The sequence below is a fragment of the Pongo abelii genome, chromosome X, assembly GCF_028885655.2.
Source record: "Pongo abelii isolate AG06213 chromosome X, NHGRI_mPonAbe1-v2.0_pri, whole genome shotgun sequence".
Taxonomy (NCBI): domain Eukaryota; kingdom Metazoa; phylum Chordata; class Mammalia; order Primates; family Hominidae; genus Pongo; species Pongo abelii.
The window spans coordinates 75,244,587-75,265,711 of record NC_072008.2 but is presented as its reverse complement, the minus strand read 5'-3'; the positions used below and the strand labels follow the sequence as shown (position 1 = coordinate 75,265,711).

General features: G+C 48.8%; 2 protein-coding genes across 3 annotated transcripts in view; both read right to left on the bottom strand.

Moving 5' to 3' along the window:
• Positions 1-110: 110 nt before the first annotated feature.
• GDPD2 (glycerophosphodiester phosphodiesterase domain containing 2) lies at positions 111-11,135 on the bottom strand. Of its 2 annotated transcripts, XM_002831762.5 has the most exons (16): positions 10,583-11,135; positions 8,876-8,989; positions 8,507-8,610; positions 8,106-8,199; positions 7,851-7,910; positions 7,492-7,590; positions 7,220-7,313; positions 6,950-7,095; positions 6,742-6,824; positions 6,498-6,648; positions 4,257-4,478; positions 3,908-4,056; positions 1,632-1,779; positions 1,425-1,507; positions 1,147-1,175; positions 112-1,053 (listed from the first exon to the last, which is right to left on the bottom strand). In XM_002831762.5, exons 2-16 carry the CDS (start codon positions 8,978-8,980, stop codon positions 1,001-1,003), a joined length of 1,620 nt encoding a protein of 539 aa, XP_002831808.1. In that variant the 5' UTR covers positions 8,981-8,989; positions 10,583-11,135; the 3' UTR covers positions 112-1,000. The 2 variants fall into 2 exon arrangements, with proteins under 2 accessions (XP_002831810.1, XP_002831808.1); XM_002831764.5 differs by lacking the exons at positions 8,507-8,610; positions 8,876-8,989 and having other exon boundaries at positions 111-1,053; positions 10,583-10,652.
• Positions 11,136-13,072: 1,937 nt separating this feature from the next.
• Positions 13,073-21,125, bottom strand: part of KIF4A (kinesin family member 4A) — a 122,126-nt gene continuing 114,073 nt past the window's right edge. The window contains exons 29-31 of the mRNA XM_024240573.3: positions 15,886-16,002; positions 14,112-14,234; positions 13,073-13,833 (exon numbers count right to left, since the gene is read on the bottom strand). Coding sequence (XP_024096341.1) covers positions 13,630-13,833; positions 14,112-14,234; positions 15,886-16,002 — 444 coding nt within the window. The 3' untranslated portion in view covers positions 13,073-13,629. The remainder of the gene's footprint in view (positions 13,834-14,111; positions 14,235-15,885; positions 16,003-21,125) is intronic.

The window sequence follows — 21,125 nt, the reverse complement described above, 5'->3', positions numbered from 1 at the left end:
AACTTGTGGAAATCGGACCTTGCCCTCGGAGTCCTGAGTCAAGGACACGAGTCCCCAAGCGGCACGGAAAACAGGTGGCATTCAGCAAATACGTCACGGCGACGACGGATGCGGCCCTCCTCTTGAGGCGGCCACAAGGTGGAGCTACAGCGCAACCCTGCACCGCGCGCCCGGCCCCTGGACGCCCCCGAGGTGGCTGCTCTCCCGCGGGCCTCCCGCGAGTCCTTCACTGCTGCAGGTGATTCTCCTCCCACCTGCAACCCACCTCCTCCCATCTCCCCATGATGGCCCCTCAAGGTCGTGTCCCATCCAACCGTAGATGGAAGGTGCCTCCTTTCCCCAGCCCCTGGGCCGAAAAGATTAGGCTGTGACCAAATGGAGATTACATTCGTTGAGTAACAGATTAAGACAAGATACAGGAACCAACCTGCCTTGAAGAAAAGGCTGCGCACAGCAAAAAGCCACCTGTAAGCACAGAATTACACGGCTAGACGGGCTCTTCAGCTCCTAGCCTCTAGGCAGGAAAACAGCTAAGCTGCAAGGGTCGAGGAAGACAGTACATCGTGGAGTGGCGATGGTGTCTCTATCATCTTACAGTTCTCCGGAAAAGACCATTTCGTTATCTCCTTCAGTCCCTCTTCCAAGCTATCCCACCCCGACACACCCTGTGCCTTCTATGCAAGAACACGTGCACACAAGTCAGACATTATCTGAGCAATCTGCCTTTTACTTCCTCTGTTCTAGTTTCATTTGGGGAGAAACTTCTCATTACTGTCTTCCCAAACATCTCAGGTCAAAACCCCAAAGGGAGCAGATTCCATAGCAGCTTAGGGAATGCCCGTCACCCGGGCAGAGGGCCCTCATGGTTCAAAACCTCCTGTTGGCAAAGCTCCCCCCACTTGCAACCCACCACCCCCAAAGCGTTCCACTTCAGCCGCTCTCCAACCCTTGCTGTTTGGGCAGTGTAGACTGGCTTGGGTGGGGAAGCAGGGCAGGGCATTCACTCCATCATGAAATTGTTGATCCTTGTCAGCAGCACTGCTGTTTCTAAGCCTGGGGAGGAGGGGGAGGGTGGGTCATCTAGGGAGTTAAGCAAGGGGAAAGCTACAGGAGGAGAAACATGAGGTGAGGGGAGAAAGTTCTTACCAGTTTTCCCTCTCTTCTTAACAAATCTCCTGTGGGGAGAAAAGCTTCCCATTGTGAGTTCAGCTAGCTTCAAGCAGGCCCTTCCAGCCCCCACACCTGCTCCCCCAACTGCCTTTCCTACATTCAAGCCAATATGATAGTATAAGGAAGGGCCTAAGAATCTCAAAGGAACTAAACAGACCCCAAGCCCTGGGCAGCATATATGAGTCTGAAGCAGCCTCATCACCAGGGCCCTGGAGAAAGTAAGGGCCCAGAAAGCTGAGGCACAAAGCACTCACCTTTGGAGGAGGAAGGTCCACAAAAGCAGCATGGTGGAAACACAATTGGTAATGACCCATATGATTAGGTAGGTTTGAGGGGTCTGTGAAAATAGGAAAAGGCCCCAAGGGTAGAATGTCAGGGGAAATAAGTAAGGAAGAGAGGGACAGGGTTAAGGAAAACCAGGGATGGGAGAAGAGGAGAGGTGACAGTCCCAGAGCCCTTACAATAAGCCAGATAGGGTAACGCATCTGCTGCAGCAGCTGGCAGTCGTTGGTGGTGACCGAATCCACCCCTGCACACCAAAGCAGAGAGAAGAGCCAGGGCTTGTTCACTACAAATAGGTTCACCGAGACATTATCCTTATGCAATGCCCTGTGAAGGTGGGAAAGAAAATAGGGAACATCCAGAGTCATAGTGCACGGGACATGGGAGGCAGCCGCCTGCCTGTGCTTGAATCTACAGTGCCACTGCCAAGGAGGTATCAGCTTTGCCTTTCCATAGCAGCCCCTGACCAACAATGATTTTCCTTTCGTAGCTGAACTCTGTCTTCTGGTGGATTCCACCCATGGGTCCTAGCTTTGCTATCTGGGGCCACACAAGGTGTCTCTCCCCTGGGTCCTGAGCAGAGGCCCTGTCTCCCTGAGCCTTCTCTTCTCTAGGCCCCACAGCCCCAGCTCCTTCAGCCATTACTCTTATTATTTCATTCCCTGTACAAGCCTCTCTAATATGATATATTCCAATTTATCAATGTTCCTTTGAAAATATGGGGCCCATCTCTGAAAATAATATTCCAGATGGGCTTGGACTAGCCTTTTTGAGACAGGATCTTGCTCTGGAGTGCAGTGGCAGTCTTGGCTCACTGCAGCTTGACCTCCTAGGCTCAAGTGATCCTTCCGCCTCAGCCTCCAGTGTAGCTGGGACTACAGGTGGGCGCCACCATGCTCAGCTAGTTTTTATTTTATTTTATTTTATTTTATTTTGTAGAGATGGGGTTTTGCTATGTTGCCCAGGCTAGTCTTGAACTCCTAGGCTCAAGTGATCCTCCCGCCTTGGCCTCCCAAAGTGCTGGGATTACAGGTGGGAGCCACCATGCCCAGCCAGCTTGGGTCAGCTTTGAATAGAGCAAAACTATCTCCTCCTGTCCTCTGGGCACTATGCCTGTATTCAGGTAGCCCAGAGTCAGGTTAGCCTTCGGCAATGTTACATCCCACTGAGGACTCACTATGTATACTGTTCAATGAAAGCCCTGGTCTTTTACACACATGTTCCTGTTGATGCCAGTGTCTCCTCTCTGGTCTTTGTGCAACTGAAATTCTTCTGGGCCCCAAATAGAGGTCTTTCCATTTATCCCTGGTGCATTTCATCTTGCTAGATTTGGCCTATCTTTTTACAGCGCCTAGACCTTTCAGGGCCTTGATTCCATCATCAGTGTATTCATTACCAATTCACATCTTTTGGAAACATGATCAGCAGTTGATTAGCAGCTGATATTGACCAGGACAAGACTAAGGTGAGAGCCAAACCCTATGTCATGTCTTCCTCTTTGGTCATAACTTGGGGAAATAAATACTTACATAGCTAGGTGAGATGGCTCATGCTTATAACCGAGAGGCTGAGGGGGGCAGTGGCTCAGGCCTGTAATCCCAGCACTTTGGGAGGCCAAGGCAGGAAGATTGCTTGAGGCCAGGAGTTTGATCAGGCCACTGCACTACAGGCTTGGTGACAGAGTGAGACTCTATCTCTAAAAAAAAATTTTTTAATTAAAATTCAAATTAAAAAAAGAAATATGTATGATAACTGGGCTATCATTCAGTTCACATTTTTCTATCTGAACACAAGGACCTTATAAGAGGCTTTGAAGTCCGTCATGGTTCAGCTGGGTCAGCTTCTGGGGCTCAGCTCACATCTGGGACTCTCCCTGATTCACACTCTCTTACCTTGATCTCCTTGTTGTGGAATAAAATCCTTCCCGTGGCCTACCCACGGGGCCTACAAGGTCCTACCCAATTTGGCCCCTGCCTGCTTCTCTAGCTTCCCCTTCTCCTTGCTCATTAGACTGCTGTTCCTGTTCTGCAGCTCGTAGTTAGCTCCTTGTGACGATTCAGGTCTCAGCTGAGATATCACCTCTTTAACCAGCCTTCCTAATGTGGGTGCACCCACCTCCCTGCCCCAGCCCATCACTCCCAAACCTAACCACTCTTCTACATCTCTCTGTTTTGTCTTCATAACACTTTTTCACTTTCCAATATGCATGTATTTTGTTAAGTGGTTTATTCTCTGTTTCTTTCAGTAGTACATGTATTCCACAAAAGCAGGAACCTTGTCTGTCTTATTTGTGTTGTGTCCACAAAGCCTGCAATACTACCTGATACATGGCAAGTGTTCTGTAAATACTTGTTGTATGAGTGAATGAATCAAGAAGCTTTGCTCTCCCTGAACTGGTTCTTCCCTGCCATTAAGCCTCATGTGATCCCCTTGGTTCCTTTCCTCTAGCACTCACTTGATATCCAATAGTGGCAGATCTTGATAGGGGAGGTTGAGAAACTGGGGCCTCTCAGTTCTGTTGCCTCCCTGATGTCCATATATCTGGCGCATTCCAGGTGCCCGTCGTTGGACATTAGCCCGATCTTCATCTGGTAGCCAAAAGACCTGTGGTTCAGGAAGGATGGGTGTGAAGCTGGGGAAGACCTAGGGATTCCAAGGGCAGGGACAGGGGCAGAGAGTTTTGACCACAGAATGGGGTATGTGAGCTGGGGCAGGGCCCTGGGGCTAGGGGCAGCCTCAAAATCATCATCATCATCATGGCCTAGGGAAGGCAGGGTAGGGAGAGGGGGTCCTGGCAACATCACCATGGCTTGGGGCACCCTTGCATTCAGCACAGTCTCCAATGTCTGGATCACAAAAGTGTCATAGTATGTGTGGTTCTGTGGGGGTCGGCGCAAGTCGAACATGATGGAAAGGTTGAGGGCTGCAGCTTCCTCCAATAGCTCTTCTAATGCTGGTACCGTCTGACTCTCAGCCTCTTTCTGATCAGGGCCTGCCAGCGGTTTGGCCCCCCAGAAGGGTCGCCTCTATAAGAAAGAACAATTATTTCAAGACCAGAAGAGGCCTCCAGGCCTTGCCCCCATCCTCACTATCTTCACTCATATCTTCCACTTGGTGTCCAGCTTCTTTCCACCTCTGAGCCAGGGCTTTTTTCCAAACTGTGGCCTTCTTCCAGACCATCTAACATCTTACTCTGTGACCTCAACCTCCTACCCTTTCAGTTTCCTAACTTCTCTCCCACTACACCTTCTCTTTGGTCTCAAGGAGACCTCTGCAATCTTGACCCTTTGGTTTCTTCCCAGTTCATCAGCCCCTTTCTAGCTGTACCTACATCCCCTACCCATGGTCCATCCACAGCTTGAACTACTTTTCCATAGCACTCTTAGCTCCCTTTCTGTCCCACTTGCCCTACAACTCCCAGACTCTGATTCAATTCTACAATTGTCTGCCTCCTCCACCCCTAGAACTGGGGGCTGAGCACTGCCATGGGCAGAGTACACAATGTGGGCTGTTGGCACTGCAGTCCTTATTTTTCGCTCTCAGCACTGCTTAACAATCCTTTTACTTGCTCTTGATTTCCTCCCTCTCCCATTCCCCCTAGTGTTATTCCAAGCCTCTGCTACTCTCCTCTCCTTATTCTTAATGAATGACCTCACTTCCTAATTGCTGACATGGATAAAGCTAGCTATCTAACACTTATTAAGTACTTACTATGTGCCAGGCAGTGTTCTAAGTACTTTATGTGCATTGACTGATTTAATCCTCCCAATAACCCTACAAGGTAGGTACTGTTATTATTCCCATTGTACAAATGAGAAAATCGAGGCACAGAGAGACTAAGAAATGCTGCCTCGGGTCACACTGCCAGTAAGTGGTAGAGCCAGGGTTTAAACCCAGACATCCTTTGCTGTTAATCACTCTGATCTGATATGATGTAAAGAGTTAAATGGAAAAGAAGCAAATTGCAAAAGAGTCTGTGTAATGATTCTGTCTGTGCAAAATAGAGAGAGAGTTTGTGTATGCAGATGCACCTTGACTTATGATGGGGTTGTGTCTTGATAAACCCATTTTAAGTTGAAAAGATTGAAAATCAAAAATGCATTTAATATACCTAACCTACTGAATATCCTAGCTTAACCTAGCCTGCCCTAAGTGTGCTCAGAACTTACATTAGCCTACAGTTAGGCAAAAATCATCTAACACAAAGCCTATTTTATAATGAAGTATTGAATATCTCATGTGATTTATTGAATATTGTACTGAAAATGAAAAACAATTGTTGTATGGGTACTCTAAGTACAGTTTCTACTGAATGTATATCAATCTCAAATCATCATAAAGTAAAAAAATCATTAAGTGGAACCTCATAAGTCAGGGACTGTGTGTGTGTGTGTGTGTGTGTGTGTGTGTGTGTGTATCCAACTGTTAACAGTGAATATTTCAGAGGGATTGGATTATGGGAGACTTTGATTTCTATGTTATTTCTTATTTCTCTGATGTTTTACTTTTTACAATGAACATGTATTACTTTTACAATCAGGGAAAGAGGAACTGAAAAAATTCAATATCCTTTTAAATATTTTGCACCACTTACAGGATTGAAGTTGACACTTCTGGGCCAGGCATTCGGAGCTCTTCAAGGCCAAGCCTCTGCTTCCTACCACTCCCATGAATTGTCTCTCTCAGTTACATTCAGCCACATTTTATTCCTGGAAACACCCTTTTTCAGACTTCTGGGCTTTACGTGTCCTCTTCCCTCTGAAGGAGTTCCCATTCCCTGCTTTGTGCATCTTAGAAGAAGACTTTCATCCTCTCCTGTATGAATCCACTCCTGATTCTCTCCCAGGCAGGAAAATGTGTTTATTGCTCTGGGTTTCCTGAATCGTCTGCTGCCTAGGCTCTCTACTAGGTGGAAGTGACTTGAGAGCACAGACTATATTCTTATTGCCTAGCACAGGGCTGAGCAAATGCTTATCAACAGAATGAACTCTGCCCTCTCTGAGTGTCCCTGCAGGTGGCTGCCTCTTTGCAGAGGCTGTCCTCACCTCTAGGAACCAGGATCCAGCATTGAGTCTCTTCAGTTCAGCCCAGGAGAAGTCACTGCTGTGGGCTGTGATTCGGGTTGGGAATACAGAGGCTACATTCGTGGTCCTGCTGAGGTGCTCATCATGCATGAGGAAGGGGACCCCGTCGGAGCTGAGGGCACAAGGGGTGTCAGAGGGCCAAGCTCTGGGGCTGGTCATCATATCCTTCAGCCCCCCAGGTCTCCTAAGCCCCAGCTTCCCTCACCTGACCATCACATCAGTCTCAAACACAGTAGCTCCGCATTCAGCTGTCTTCCGCAAGGACATCAGGGTGTTCTCGGGAGCCAGCTGGGAAAGGGAATAGGTGATGAGGTAGCAGGGGAGGGTGGGAGACTGGGAACCCACAGGCCTGGTCGCTATAGCTCAGACGAGCAGACCCTCCCCACCCTCCCAGCATTCTGTCCAACACTCACCATGGGGGCCCCTCGGTGTCCCACCAGCCCAGGCTTGGGTGGTAAGTCTCTGGGTTCCATGATGCAGGGTGAGGAGATGCATAGGGGGGCCAAGTAGATGACCAGGACAACTCCAAAAAATAGGAGCAGTAGCAGAATCTTGGGACCTGTGGGGAGTAGGGGACAGGCTTTCAAGAATGGGCAAGGGGAGAGCTCTGGGGATGGAAGGCAGAGTGCAGGTGGCAGAGCATGAGTGGCCAGCAAGGGTGAGTGGGGCAGCGGCATTGGCACCTCTTCGGTGGATACGGTAGAAGGTATCAGCCACAGGCCAGGCCAGGAGGGCGATTCCAGCGGCTGCTCCAATATGAAGGAATGGGGCTGTGGCCTGTGGACAAGAGCTGGTGAGGTGGGCTCTTCTCCAGTGCCCCTCCCCGCTTTCCTCTTAGGGCCTGACTGCTGGAGTTCAGAGCTACCTGCAGTCTTGGGGGAACAGGAGCAAGATATGTTCTAGGGTTGGCTGCAAGCCAAGGCTCCCGTCTAGACACTGGAGGTTGGCTACTCACCTGCAGTGACACATGCAAGCTATGCCACTCCTGCTGCCATTGGATGTCCAGTCCCACAAGGCCAGCGGCCACAAGCAGCATAATGAGGAGCAGCAGCACCTGGGGGGCCAGGGATGAATGAGGCCTCTTGGTCAATTTGGGCTCATGGTTGGTGAGCTGCTCCTTCACTCTATAGAGATGGGACCCGACCCTTCCCTTCCCCTGACACATCTGCTTTCCTCCTTTCACTCAACACTTACTGGGCTTCAGGTCCTGGGCTTGACCCCCCCGGGGGTATAAAAGTGAGGTCCTCAGCAAATAGCCAGCCAAGTGCTGGGCCCAGTGGACCCCTCTCCCATGCACTCCCATTCCTACTGTACCTTGTGGAGGCTGTGCAGATGCAGGGGCTGTCTACAAAGCCGCAGGAGCAGGGCCAGGACCTAGGGGCAGAGAGTGGTGGGACTTATGGGGTGCCAAGAGGGGAGCAAGGTTACTGAGGTGGGCTTCCCAGGCTGGTACCTCCCTCCTACCCAAGAATTAGCCCCCTCCCTCAGTGGCCAGGACGGGAATAGGGAGCTAAAACTAAGCAGGAAGGAAGGCTGAGGTGGGGTTAGGCCAGCGGCCTCCGGACCCACCAATAGCAAGGATGCATATGTGACCAGTAGAGAGATGACCAGCAGGAATGCCAGGGACCAGTCCATCCAGTGTCCCCAGCGGCGGAAGAGGAATCTGTGGGAGGGGAGAGGGAAGTGTCCAAGTGGGGGAAGGGGTGTCAATAGTGGCCTGAGGGGAGGTGGGGTGGGTGGATCCAGGAGGACTAGAAGGGAGTGAGGAGAAAGCCCCTCACAGGGCCAGGGGCTCCAAGAATTGAGGAGATTTTGTGGAGGGATTTTCTGAGGAGATTGGGTAGCAGCAGAGCTGGGTTTGAGCAGCTGGGCAGGGCTGGTGGATGACTGACAGTGGGGCACCCAGGGGTCCCAGGGTGGGGAGCAGGTTGACATGTATGCTGGGGAAGCGGGGGGAATCCATGACACACTCATTGAAGTTGTGCAGGTCATTGAGAAGCACGAGCCCGATGTACAGCCAGCCCAGGGAAAGGAGGAAGGTGAGGAAGAGCAGGCCAAACCAGATACAGTCGCACTGCAAAGGGGCAGGAGAGAAACTCACAACCAATGCCTACTTCAAACTCAGAGTCCCCAGCGGGTGGCAGCTAAAGGGAGCTGCCTGCCCCGTGTTGGGCTGCTCTGCTCGGGGGGGCAGCTCTTTCCATATTTGAGGGAGATTTTCTTCCTGGGAGAGAGAGCCCCTTCCCCCAAGCTGTCTATGAGCACAATTGGCCTTCTTATCCCCTCCAGTGGGCCTCTGCCTTCTGACTTCCAGCCTCCCCCCTCCATCCCTACTCCACCTTGCTGGTTTGCATCCTCTCTCTGGGGCATTTCCTCCAGTGGCAGCTATACAGGCAGTGGAGGCAGCGGGCCCAGACGGAGCAGCAGCCGGGGGACTCGGCCATGGTGAAGGCCTGGGGGAAGGGACACTTGACCATCAGGGACCCTGGCAGAGGGCAGATCCCAGTCTCCCTCCTAGTGTATCTGAGGAGCCCGGGGGAGGGGCAGAGGCCTGGGCCGCTGCTCAGCAACGGAGGTCACGGGGCAGGCCCAGAGTGCCAGAGTGGATGAGGCGAGCAGCCCCAGCTGCAAGCCTGGCAATGGGAGACAGTCTCCAGAGCCTTCGTTTCCCTTTAATCTCGTTACCTGGAGAGTCAGTGGGACACCCAAGAGGTCCAGCCTCTTTTTGGGCAGGATGCATATCCACTCTCTCCAGCTCCTCCCCATTTAACAGCACACCTCTGGGGATGGAGTGCTTGCCCTGGGGGTAAGAACTCAAGAGAAACTGCCCAGGGTGGGGCAAACTCAGTCAGCAAGTTAAAGCAGGTTTGGCCAAGCTGGAGGCAGCCCCATGTTGAATTGCTTTCCAGCCCAGGAAGCAGGAGTAACCTGAAGCAAAGGTTCCAGTTCTGACCTGGGGCTAAGGAAGGCCCAGCTAGTTGGCCAGTTGCTATGGATATAGAGATTATTCAGATCACAAATCCCTGAAAGATTCTCTGTGTCCACCTCTCAGGGGACAGAGGGCACTGCCAAAAAGAGAAAGACTTGAGGTGAACATGTTGCCTGGGTCACTCCCAGTCTTCTAAAGGAATCTTTGGATTTTCAAAATTACAGAGCCTCCCCTCAAGTCCTGCCCTTTCCTGCCCAGTCATCCCCCAACCCCAACCAGAAGCCCAGACTCACCTTTAGGAGCCCCACCCTCTAAGTTAGCTTTGGTGAAAGTACAACAAACGCAGGGCAAAGGTGTGTATGCGGGGTGTGGTTGTCTTGGGGCAGGGGACCCCTGTACCTTATGCTTCTGGGTTTGGCTGACTGAGCTGATCCCCAGGCTTGGCTGGGTACGTGACTGACTCTACGCGAGAGGGTATGTGATTTGTGTCAGCATTTGTAGGCGTGTTTGCACAACTGGCTGTCGGTACAATATGATTTTAGGTGACTTTGAGTATGTAAAGGAGCCCCTGGATACACCCAAAGTGTGTGAGCATGTGTGCGTGCGGGCTGAGGGACAGGACCCCTTGTCCTCAGAGCTCTCCCGAGGCTATGGAGTCTTAGAGGGGTGCACAGTGGGTGGGTCCGGTAAGCAGGAAGGTGTGGCTGCTTCTGAACTGCCCTCTTTATGCTGCCTTGGGAAAGGAGCGTTAGGGTAGGGGTGAGGAGCTGGAGCTGGGGGAAGGAAACCTCTCCCCCCTCCGAGACCCTTCCCGGTAAAAAGCCAACCCAAAGGGAAGCCCTTGCCTCTGCCCATCTTGGAGCTGGTTTGATAGCCTGCTCTAAGCTCTTGCCTCCCCTGGGGTCCTACCCCTGCACCCCAGACACTGCCTTCCAGAGTCCCCTCCCTTCAGGAGCTGTCTGTAGGATGGGATCAGGGTCTGAGCAGCCTGAAAACCCCAAATAGGGGAGCTGACAGGGTTGCCATTCAATCCCCCGGCCCAATCCCAGTGGGATGGAGCTGGTCTCTGCTCCACAGCTCCCACCTGTAGCCCCCCAGCCTTCCCGAACCCTCACACCTTTGCTCAGCGGCAGCTCCACTCCGCTCTGCTCTCTGCACTGCTTCCCAGCTCCTCTCCGAGTGGTCTGCCTCCTCCCTTTTTCAGTCGTCGGTTCAGCCCTATGAGTCAAACAGGTGGCACTGTTGCCACCTACAGGAGGCTGTGTGGGTCCTCTCCCAAGGCCTGCAGCTGCTCTGTGGCCTGGGCACAGCCCGGGTGGGAAGATGGGAGGGAGGAAGCGGGAGGGAGAGCAAATCTGCTTCTTTACTCGCTGGCGGTCAGGGGGCTTGGGGTGAGGAATTCCTTTGTGCAGGCTTTCCCATCCCTCTGTCCCTCCTCCTGTTCCCCTCCCAGTCACTGCCGAGGCTTTGTCCTGGCTCAGGGAGGCGAGGGCTGAGGGCACAGGCTGGCGGGAAGCTGGTGGGGGGGAGGTGACCACACAACTTTGCAACTTGGCACTGAGGAGAAGAGGCCCAGCCAGCCCACTGGAAAGGCGTGTGTGTGTGTGTGTGTGTGTGTTGTGTTTGTGTGTGTAAGCCTAACATCAAGTCTCAAGCTCCCTGGGAATACAGCCTTGATTCATTAGGCTCCCTCCCCTATTGAGCTCCTACTTCTAATTCAGCAAGGTGCATGTATAAGAAGCTGCAGCCTGGTGCGGTGTCTTACACCTGTAATCCCAGCACTTTGGGAGGCCAAGGCGGGTGGATCACCTGAGGTCAGGAATTCAAGACCAGCCTGGCCAACATGGCGAAACCCCATCTCTACAAAAAATACAAAAATTAGCCAGGCATGGTGGTGTGCACCTGTAGTCCCAGCTACTTGGGAGGCTGATGTGGGAAGATTGCTTGAGCCCAGGACGTCGAGGCTGCAGTGAGTTGAGATTGTGCTACTGTGCTCCAGCCTGGGCAACAGAAGCTGCAAGCTACTTCCTGAACTCTGGATAGTAAGTTGCCCTGTTTCTGGACCAGAGGTCCCCATGGGCCTTGTGGATCCTGGGTGATACTAGCAGTTCTCCCACCTTCCCTCATCACCCCAGACAGGAGATGCTCATTCAGGACTTGTGTCATTTCTGCTGCCTTGTCCCTAAGGCATATGAGTCTCTTTCCAAGAATCTTTTGAGGAGTGTAGAGTATGTTGGGGTCACAGGCTTTTGGAAGATGAACACATAGAAAAGATGCTGTTACTATAGCATCAGCATCAGCAGGGAAGGGCTGGCTAGCACACTATAGTTTGCTTAGTGCTAAAGCACAGGGGTCTGGGTGGGATGGGGGCTGGGGGCTGGCTTGGTTGACATCTCCCTCTACATTACGCCTGATGCGGTGACTTGAGGTCTGGGGGCTATTAGTGCAGTGTTGGTGGGAAAGGATGTTTTCTCTGGGGATAAGCCTGCTTACCCCTCCCCCAACACACACTGGATTTCAAACAGTGAGAAGGAAGACTGGCTTTCTTATGCCAAGAGCTGGCCCCCCTCCCACTCAGCCTTCCCATTGTATCCAGAGGCTCTAGTTGGCAATGGCAGAGGCTCCCTTGCTCCCTCGGCATTAAAATGCAAAGAGAAGCAGGGCTGCTTGCTGGCAGGAGGCCAGGGAGGACCAGCAGGTCACCTAGTCCATTGCAGGCTTCATTCTAGGCAGATTGTTGCTCAATTTCTTTTGCTTGGGCTCTGGTGGATTCTAGAGGAGTCTTGGCTTTTGAGTGTTTGGGGATGGTTTGGGAGCTTTTTGGAGAGAAGGGTTTTGGGATTCAGAATGCATGGATATGAAGCGCAGGGCTTGTGAGCACCTCAGAAGGCTACAAGGCCAGTCAGCAGCCTGTGTATGGCATTCCAGGGCTGGCCCCCTTTTAGCTTTAAGCAGAGATGAAGAACACTGATAGATTGTAAGGCGTAAGCATCTTTCAAAGGAGAATGCAAGGAGCCAGTGCTGTTCTGTCCTGGGACTGGACAGCAGTGTGGTGCAACGCCCCTCCTACACTAAGAAATCAGGCTGCAGGGCATTAGAAGTGGCCGCTGCTGGCACTCTAGAGAGTTGGCTAGAGTGAAGCGTGGATGGTAGCTCTGCGTTCAGGTCCTAGCTCTATTGCTCACTAGCTTTGTGACTCTGGGTAAGTTACTTAACTTCTTTATACCCCAGTTTCCTCATCTGCAAAATAAGGACATCTATCTATGTTGACCTTTTTGTGTATGTATGAAGAACAAATAAAACTGTGGCAAGAACATGGAGATGGTTAGTAAATGTGGTTTCTTCCTCCCAAATCAGGAAGCCAGGCAGGTTCTACAGTGGAGGTCAGGCCACTGGCCTTGCTAACGCGATTCAGATTTCCTAGGGTAGCAGAGAAACATAAAGACACGTCGCACTCCACACTACCCTCTGGGAAAGAGGGCAGCTACAATAAGGCAGGGAGGCTCAGGTACTTGTAATGAATCCCCTTAATAGCTTCCTCCGGGGCTGAGGAACACAGGTTGAAACTTTATTTCTCCCTCTAGCACAGAAGGATCTTCCCAAACAGTAGATGGGCTAAGGTTTATTTACTTACTTACCATTTAAAAATAATTCATTTACTTCAACAACATGGCAGACAATCGAGAGTACTACTGAAACATAATTCAGAGAGGGTCAGGACAGGAAAGATCACAACCTCATTCCTGAGGTGGAATGAAAGATCTAAGCCAGGCCTCCATCCTAGGCCAGGCTCCTCCGTTAAGCAGAGACAACCAAAAGATAAGCCTTGGCCTCATCCCCATCAGGAGATAGTCTGAACTGCTCACAAATAAGAAACAACTTGACCATACTGAGGACTGGTTCCTGATGAGTCAATAGGAAAGTCAGTTGGTTCTCTCTTCAGTAGGTAACTTAGTACCCTTCTGGAGAACACAGAGTAGTAGTCTGGAGCTGGAGGCTAAGGCCCACATCCAACAAAGGTTACCCTCTTTTCAGTAACGCTTTGTTCCTTTTTTCAACAGCAAGAAACCTGAAATCCAGAGAAGTCATTTAAAAAACCCCTTCTGGCTGCAACCTGAAAGCATCTCCCAAGCCAGACTGGGGGTAGAGATGATGACTCCAACTTCAGTGGGCCTCTTCTTCGATAGGGGAGCAGCCAGAGAAGAAGCTGGTGTTGCTGGCCAGAGCCCGTTTCTTTTTCCTCCCTGGAGCCTTATTTTCTTGGTATTCTGTTGCTACATGTTTCAACTCTGGGAGGTCAAAAGGGGAGGGAGCTGGGGGAGTCTTCTTTGACAGCACCTGCTCCACATCGCACATCTCTTTCAGGATCTAGGAGGGACAGAGACAGGTATGCATAGACTTTAGAAAGGGGCAGAAGCTCAGCCCAGCCGAGCTGCTATAGATGCTCTACATACTCCCAGTAGTATGAGGTGTTCTTTAAGATCATTCTATGGAAAAAAACAGACTAGAGTCTATGCCCGATCCCTAGTTCCCAGCAAGCTGATTACACCTTTACTCCACCTGCCTCTCTCCTACTGGTCTATCATAGATAATGCAGGGAAGGATGCTAATCCAGTTTTCCAATGCCTGCCTTTTAGCCCACCTACCTTGCTATTGGGGGTGGCACAGACGGGATTAAAGAAGCTCAATCCTGGGGTCACCTCGGTAGGATCCTCCAGTTTGAAGGAGCCTTCGGAATCCTGGGTCCGTTCAACAGTGCCCAAGCTATCCTGAAAATCAAGCAGACAGGCATATTATAAATTTGGCTGCCAGGGTTACAAAATCTGTCTGCTCCCATTCAGCCAAAGAGGGAACAGCTCTAAGTGCCTGATTAGTCAGCTGAAGCAAGTCTTAGGGAGGCCCTGCTTGGGGAGGTCATAGTGTTTGACATGCTCTGTCCCTGAAGGAATGGAGCAATGCTTGTAGGCGGCCTCTGAAGGCAAAGACTAGGTAGTGGTATGGGACATCTCACAAGGCCAGGTTTAAAGCAAAGACAAGCCTTGGTCATTTGTTTGACTAAACTCCCCCTCTCTACAATTTGCAATATCCCTTTTAGCATCCATACTGGGTGTTCCTTTCAGTTAAGGAAACTGAGTCCGAGAGAGAGACAGATAGTGATGGGAGGAGGGAGGAAGGGGCCACGCCCCTCTGCCTGAGGCCCTTTCATGGAGCTACTACATGAGTCTTGAACGCAAATTGAAAAAACCACAGGAATAGAGGATCCTTAAGGTCTCTGCTACTTCTACAGTTCTTAGCCTGACTTCTAGCTTGCCTATCTATGTTAGAAGTCTTTTTTTTTTGGAGATGGAGTCTCGCTCTGTCACTCAGGCTGGAGTGCAGTGGCACGATCTCAGCTCACTGCAAGCTCCGCCTCCCGAGTTCACGCCATTCTCCTGCCTCAGCCCCCTGAGTAGCTGGGACTATAGGCACCCACCACCACGCCTGGCTAATTTTTTTGTATTTTTAGTACAGACGGGGTTTCACCGTGTTAGCCAGGATGGTCTCGATCTCCTGACCTGGTGATCCGCCTGCCTTGGACTCCCAAAGTGCTAGGATTACAGGCGTGAGCCACTGTGCCCGGCCAGAGGTCTTTTTAATAGAAGACACAGGTTGAAACTCTTCACATGTGGATGTTCAAGAAATGCATGATGAATCATCATTAGATTGTGCTTGCTAGAATTACTGTATATCACATGTAGAGCTGTAGTAATGCATTTTTGCTATTGCACAGGTAGCTGTAAGGCAGGTATAGGGATCTGACCTGCTTGGTGCTGCTCTTCCCAGGGCACATTTGGTTTTCCTGAGTTTGCTATTCCTGGGAGCAATATTAAGAGGACATTTAGGTTAACTTGGTTTACAACAATGACTATTAGAAAGGCCTGGTTCCTGTGGGTCTTTTTCTAGAGCCATGGAATAGCTAGCTTGTTGCCATGGAGAGAGTCTCGGTAACGAATGTCTCGAGATGTCAAAAGGATTAACTTCCTGGAAGCTGCTACCTCAGTACGTGGCTCTTACAGTTCCAGTTAAAGCTCTGGACTAATTTGATCCTGCATGTCTATATGCCTGTGAATGCCTGCTTTCTTGTCCTTGTCATCTCAAAAACAGTACAGAAACTTTACAGCCAAGCCTGAGGGTGGGGAGTTCTATACCTGGGAATCTCCTGGGAAGTGCTGTGGTTTCTGAAAGGGGTATGTGAACAGGCAAGCAGCAAGGAAAAAGGATTGAAAAGTGAACTGTCTCTTTTTCTGGGTGCAGAGGGAAGGAGAAGGGTCGGAAGAGCTGTGCAGGAGACTCCAGGTTTCAGGATGGAAGGCAGAAAAAGAGGGTGGAAACTAGTGGAAGGTCTGAAGGGAAGGGGAGAGGAAACAGCACTGATCCTACCTTGCCTTGCTGGCGGTTCCGACACTTTGTGGGGTCACAGCAACAGTCCACACCACAGTCTGACTTTTGCTTCCTGCACCCACACTGCTTGTTTCCACACCAGCCCTTGCAGGAACACTGCAAAACAGGTTTGCAGAAAGACACATTACTGAAAGGGTTAGAAGACTAGTTTAAAATGACTTCCCTTCATTTGCAAGCTTTTCTAGAAAAAAATGGAAAGTACTATTATCTACCAAGCTTCAATCTCCTTAGTCCTCTCTTCTTTGGTGAAACAATAATCACCAAGAACCGTCATAGGTTTAAAGAGAACAAGTCTTGCCAGACAAATCCATTTTCTTTTCTTTTCATTTTTTCTTTGAGATGGAGTCTTATTATGTCACCCAGGCTAGAGTGCAGTGGCACGAACTCTGCTCACTGCAACCTCCGCCTCCCAGGTTCAAGTGATTCTCCTGCCTCAGCCTCCTGAGTAGCTGGGATTACAGGTGTATGCCACCACGCCTGGCTAATTTTTTTACTTTATTTATTTATTTTTTTGAGACGGAGTCTCGCTCTGTTGCCCAGGTTGGAGTGTAATGGTGCGATCTTGGCTCACTGCAGCCTCTGCCTCCTGTGTTTAAGCGATTCTCCTGCCTCAGCTTCCCGAGTAGCTGGGATTACAGGTGCCTGCCACCACGCCCGGCTACTTTTTGTATTTTCAGTAGAGACAGGGTTTCACCATGCTGGCCAGGCTGGTCTTGAACTCCCGACCTCAGGCGATCCACCCGCCTCGGCCTATCAAAGTGATGGGATTACAGGCGTGAGCCACCGTGCCTGGCCACCTGGCTAATTTTCATATTTTTAGTAGAGACGGGGGTTTCACCATGTTGCCCAGGCTGGTCTCGAACTCCTGACCTCAGGTGATCAGCCCGCCTTGGCCTCCCAAAGTGCTGGGATTACAGGCGTGAGCCACTGCGCCTGGCTGAAAAATCCATTTTCTTTTGGACAGAATACTTGAAGGACAGATCAGAGGGATAGCATAATAATGCAAGGCAACTGACAAAGACTCTTATGACAACTTTATGGGCAAAGTGAAGAACTGTGAGCTGGATGGTAGTATAGTTAAGTACATTTAAAAACTGAGTGTAGTTGCTCAGTATTTTTAGAATTACCAAGCTGTACTTTCATCCAGCTCACGTTTCTGCATTTTGTCCAGTGTTAGCCTGGGCTTTGTCCTTAACACATTTTGATAAATCATTGATGATATGAAATAAAATCATTTACATTTGATAGCACTTTACAGTTTTCAGAGTACTTTCATGTACATAAATACAAAATCTCATTTGAATCTCATAACTAGTCTATAAGGTAGGCATATTTATCAGCTCTAACAATGACAGAAAGCTGGAAGGATGAGTAATACGTAAGATAAAAGAATCACAATTCAAAAATATTTTGACAGGCTGGACTTAAGCGGTGAAAGTAAAAAGAAAGTAAGTTTGTAAGTTTGGTATTTAGGTTCCCCTCAACTCAGCCATATAAATACAACATGGGGAGTGATCTAGCTTAAAAGTAGACCGTGTGGTGGCTCATGCCAGTAATCCCAGCACTTTGGGAGGTCAAGGCGGGTAGATCGCTTGAGCTCAGGAGTTTGAGACTAGCCTGGGCAACATGCTGAAACCCTGTCTCCACCAAAAACACAAAAAATTAGCTGGACGTGGTGTCAACCTCAGAAGGCTGAGGTGGGAGGATCACTTGAGCCTGGGAGGTGGAGGCTGCAGTGAGCTGAGATCGCGCCACTGCACTCCAGCCTGGGTGACAAAGTGAGACCTCGTCTCAAAAAAAAAAAAAAGACTGTGCAGAAAAGGGCCTAGGGATTTGAGGTGTAAGCAAGCTCGGTGAGTCAACAGCTTGAAATGGCTGTCCCAAAGCAAATGCAGTCAGGTAGAAATTTGGAGTTCAGAAAAGATGGGGAGTAATTATTTCATTGTACCCCGGCTCAGCTGGATCCCATTTGAAATAATGCATCCTGGCTGGGCGCAGTGGCTCACGCCTGTAATCCCAATACTTTGGGAGGCCAAGGCGGGCAGATCATCTGAGGTCAGAAGTTCAAGACTAGCTTGACCAACATGGTGAAACCCCGTCTCCACTAAAAATACAAAATCAGCCAGGCATCGTAGCACATGCCTGTAATCCCAGCTACTCAGGAGGCTGAGGCAGGAGAATCGCTTGAACCTGGGAGGCGGAGGTTGCAGTGAGCCAAGATCGTGCCATTGCACTCCAGCCTGGGCGACAGAGTGAAACTCCGTCTCAAAAAAAAAAAAAAAAAGGAATAATGCATCCTATTTTAGGGCACCATAATTTTGTTCATGTGTACAAAAGCATAGACAATAGCAATAAAAAACCTCACTCATGCCCCCACTAATCCCCCTTAATAGTAAAATGCAGATATAACCGAGGTCTCCTATGTACTCCTTCCTGATCCTATTTGCCTCCCCCTTTACAGGGATAAACAGTCTCCTGAATTAGGTATTTATCATTCCTATGTATGTCTCTTATCACATTAGTTTTTTTTTTTTTTTTTTTTTTTTTGGAGACAGGGTCTTGCTCTGTCACCCAGGCTGGAGTGCAGTGGCACAATCATAGCTCACTGCAGCCTCAACCTCTTTGACTTAGTGATCCTCCTGCCTCAGCCTCCAGAGTATCTGAGACCACAAGCACATGCCACCATGCCTGGCTAATTTTTTGTTTTTGTAGAGACAGAGTCTTGCCATGTTGCCCAGGCTGGTCTTGAACTCCTGGCCTCAAGCAATCCTCTTGCCTCAGCCTTCCAAAGTGCTGAGATTACAGGCATGAGCAACAGCACCTGGCCACACATATGAGTTTTTGTAAAAAAACAAAAACAAACAAGAAATTGTCTTACACGTTTTTAAACTTTGTATAAATCACATCTTATATGTTGATACATATAGCTTCAATTCCATTCATTTTCACTCTATGAACTTGCCACAATTTACCCATTCTCATGATAGTGCCATTTTCCACTCTTATAAACAAGGCTGCAGTAGTGATAGCTAACATTAATGTGTGCCAGGCACTGTTATAAGGGCTTTCCATTTATTAAACCAGTTTAATCAATAAGCATGTTTTCTTGTATACACATTCAGGAATTCAGTGTGTATGTTTTATAAAGAGGATGTTAAACAAAAAAGAGGTGAGTGATCAGAATTATAGGAAGCAATACTATAAGAAAAATCATAGAAGAAAGTGGGATAGTTTGGCTTTGAAAAGATAGAGGTGGCTGAGCTCACAGGATGAAGGAACAGAGTGAGAAGAGACCTCAGCAACCATCTAAAGACTGGTTTGATGTATGAAGCCCCTCTTAACATCCCTGGTCTAATTATCTGAAGCTCTATTTATCCTGAGGTGATAATAGTTTCTATATAACTTCTAATCATAGGACCCAATTCTGCCATCTAAAATGACATGGAATCAGTTTAACCCCACTTTTATAGAATAACTGTTCAAACCCTGAACATAATTTTTACTCCCCAGTCCCCTTCTGTCCAAATCCTCTCAAAGTTAAATGTACCTAGTTCCCTCAATGATTCGCCACATGACATGGTTCTCATGTATCCTTACCACCTTGACTATACACCAATTTGTCAAAGTTCTTCAATTGTGAGATCTAGAAATGAGCACAACTTTCTAAATGTGGTGTGGCCACTGTGAGGTGGACTGTGATAAACACCTCCCTTGTTATGGACCCAGTAGTCCTGTTAATGAGGCCTAAAATCAGTTGCTTTTTTTTCCCTGTCACATCTTTGTGGATTCATACTGAGCTTATAGTCAAATTCAAGCCTTTAAGTTTTTTTCATATGAGAACCATCACCTTTGCTCTGTAGTTGCTCTGTAGAAACCATAATATATTTTTTTCTGATTAGCAGAATAATATATATCACTTTACAAAATTTGAAAATCAAAAAACTTGACTTTTAATAGTTGTATATAATATTTCCTCATGGGGATAATGTCAATTTATTTAACCAGTCCCCTAATGTTAAATATTAAGATTGTTTTGAAAGAAATTGTTCACTATTATAAATCATGTTGCAGTAGATATCCTTGTATAGAAATATAATCTAAACTGTACCACGACTGACAAGGCCCTCCATGATCTGGCCCTTGACTACCCATCCCCTGACTGTAGCTTATGCTCTATACATTCTAGCCACACTGGCCTTTTTAGCTGTTCCTTGAGATACTAAGCTCATTCCTGCCCTGAGGTCTTGCATTTTCTGTTCCCTTTTCCTGAAATGTTCTTCTGATGCTGTTCCTGACTTGCTCTTCACTGTTTAGGCCTCAGCTTAGATATTTCCTTCTCAGAGAGAGCTCCGCAAGCACTCTTCTTTAAAAAAAAATTTTTTTTTGTGAGATGGGGTCTCACTATGTTGCCCAGCCTGGTCTTTAACTCCTGACCTCAAGCAATCCTCCCACCTCAGCCTCCCAAAGTGTTGGGATTACAGGCATGAGCCACCGTGCCTGGCGTCCCCAAGCACTGTTTTTTTTTTTTTTTGAGATGGAGTCTTGCTCTGTCTCCCAAGCTGGAGTGCAGTGGTGAGATCTCAGCTCACTGCAACCTCTGCCTGCCAGGTTTAAGCAATTCTTGTGCCTCAGCCTCCTGAGTAGTTGGCATTACAGGTGTGCGCCATCACGCCTGGCTAATTTTTATATTTTTAGTAGAGATGGGGTTTTGCTGTGTTGGCCAGGCTGGTCTTGAACTCCTGACATCAAGTGATCTGCCCACCTCGGCCTCCCAAAGTGCTGGGATTACAGGCGTGAGCCACTGCGCCTGGCCCCAAGCACTCTTCTAAAGTACTCTTTTCCCATCCCACATTCTCTATGACTTCACTATATTTTCTTTTCTTTTTCACTCATCACTATCTAAAATTATTTTATTTTTCTGGTTACTATGTGTCTCTCCCCACAAGAATACCAGTTTCATGAGGGTAAAGAATCTCACCTGCTTTGTTTCATGTCTTCCCAGCATCTAGAAACAGCACCTGGCACATAGGTGCTCAGAAAAAAATTTGTTGAATGAATAAATACATTTACATACCAATGTCTATTTCCTTAGTATAAATTCGTATGTGTAAAATTATTGGGTCAAAGGATAGAAACATTTTAAAGGCTACTGATACGTATTTTCAAGTTGCCTTCCTGAAAGGTATACCAATTTATATTCCTAATAGCAATACAGAAAT

What these genes read in the sequence shown, in the direction of transcription:
- GDPD2 (XM_002831762.5), bottom strand. Translation starts at nt 8,980, where the DNA reads ATGGCCGAGTCCCCCGGCTGCTGCTCCGTCTGGGCCCGCTGCCTCCAC. An exon ending in ATCTGCACAGCCTCCACAAG is followed by an intron (nt 7,591 to 7,850) that starts GTACAGTAGGAA and finishes CTGGCCCCCCAG; the next exon opens with GTGCTGCTGCTCCTCATTAT. An exon ending in GCTTGCATGTGTCACTGCAG is followed by an intron (nt 7,314 to 7,491) that starts GTGAGTAGCCAA and finishes TCTTGTCCACAG; the next exon opens with GCCACAGCCCCATTCCTTCA.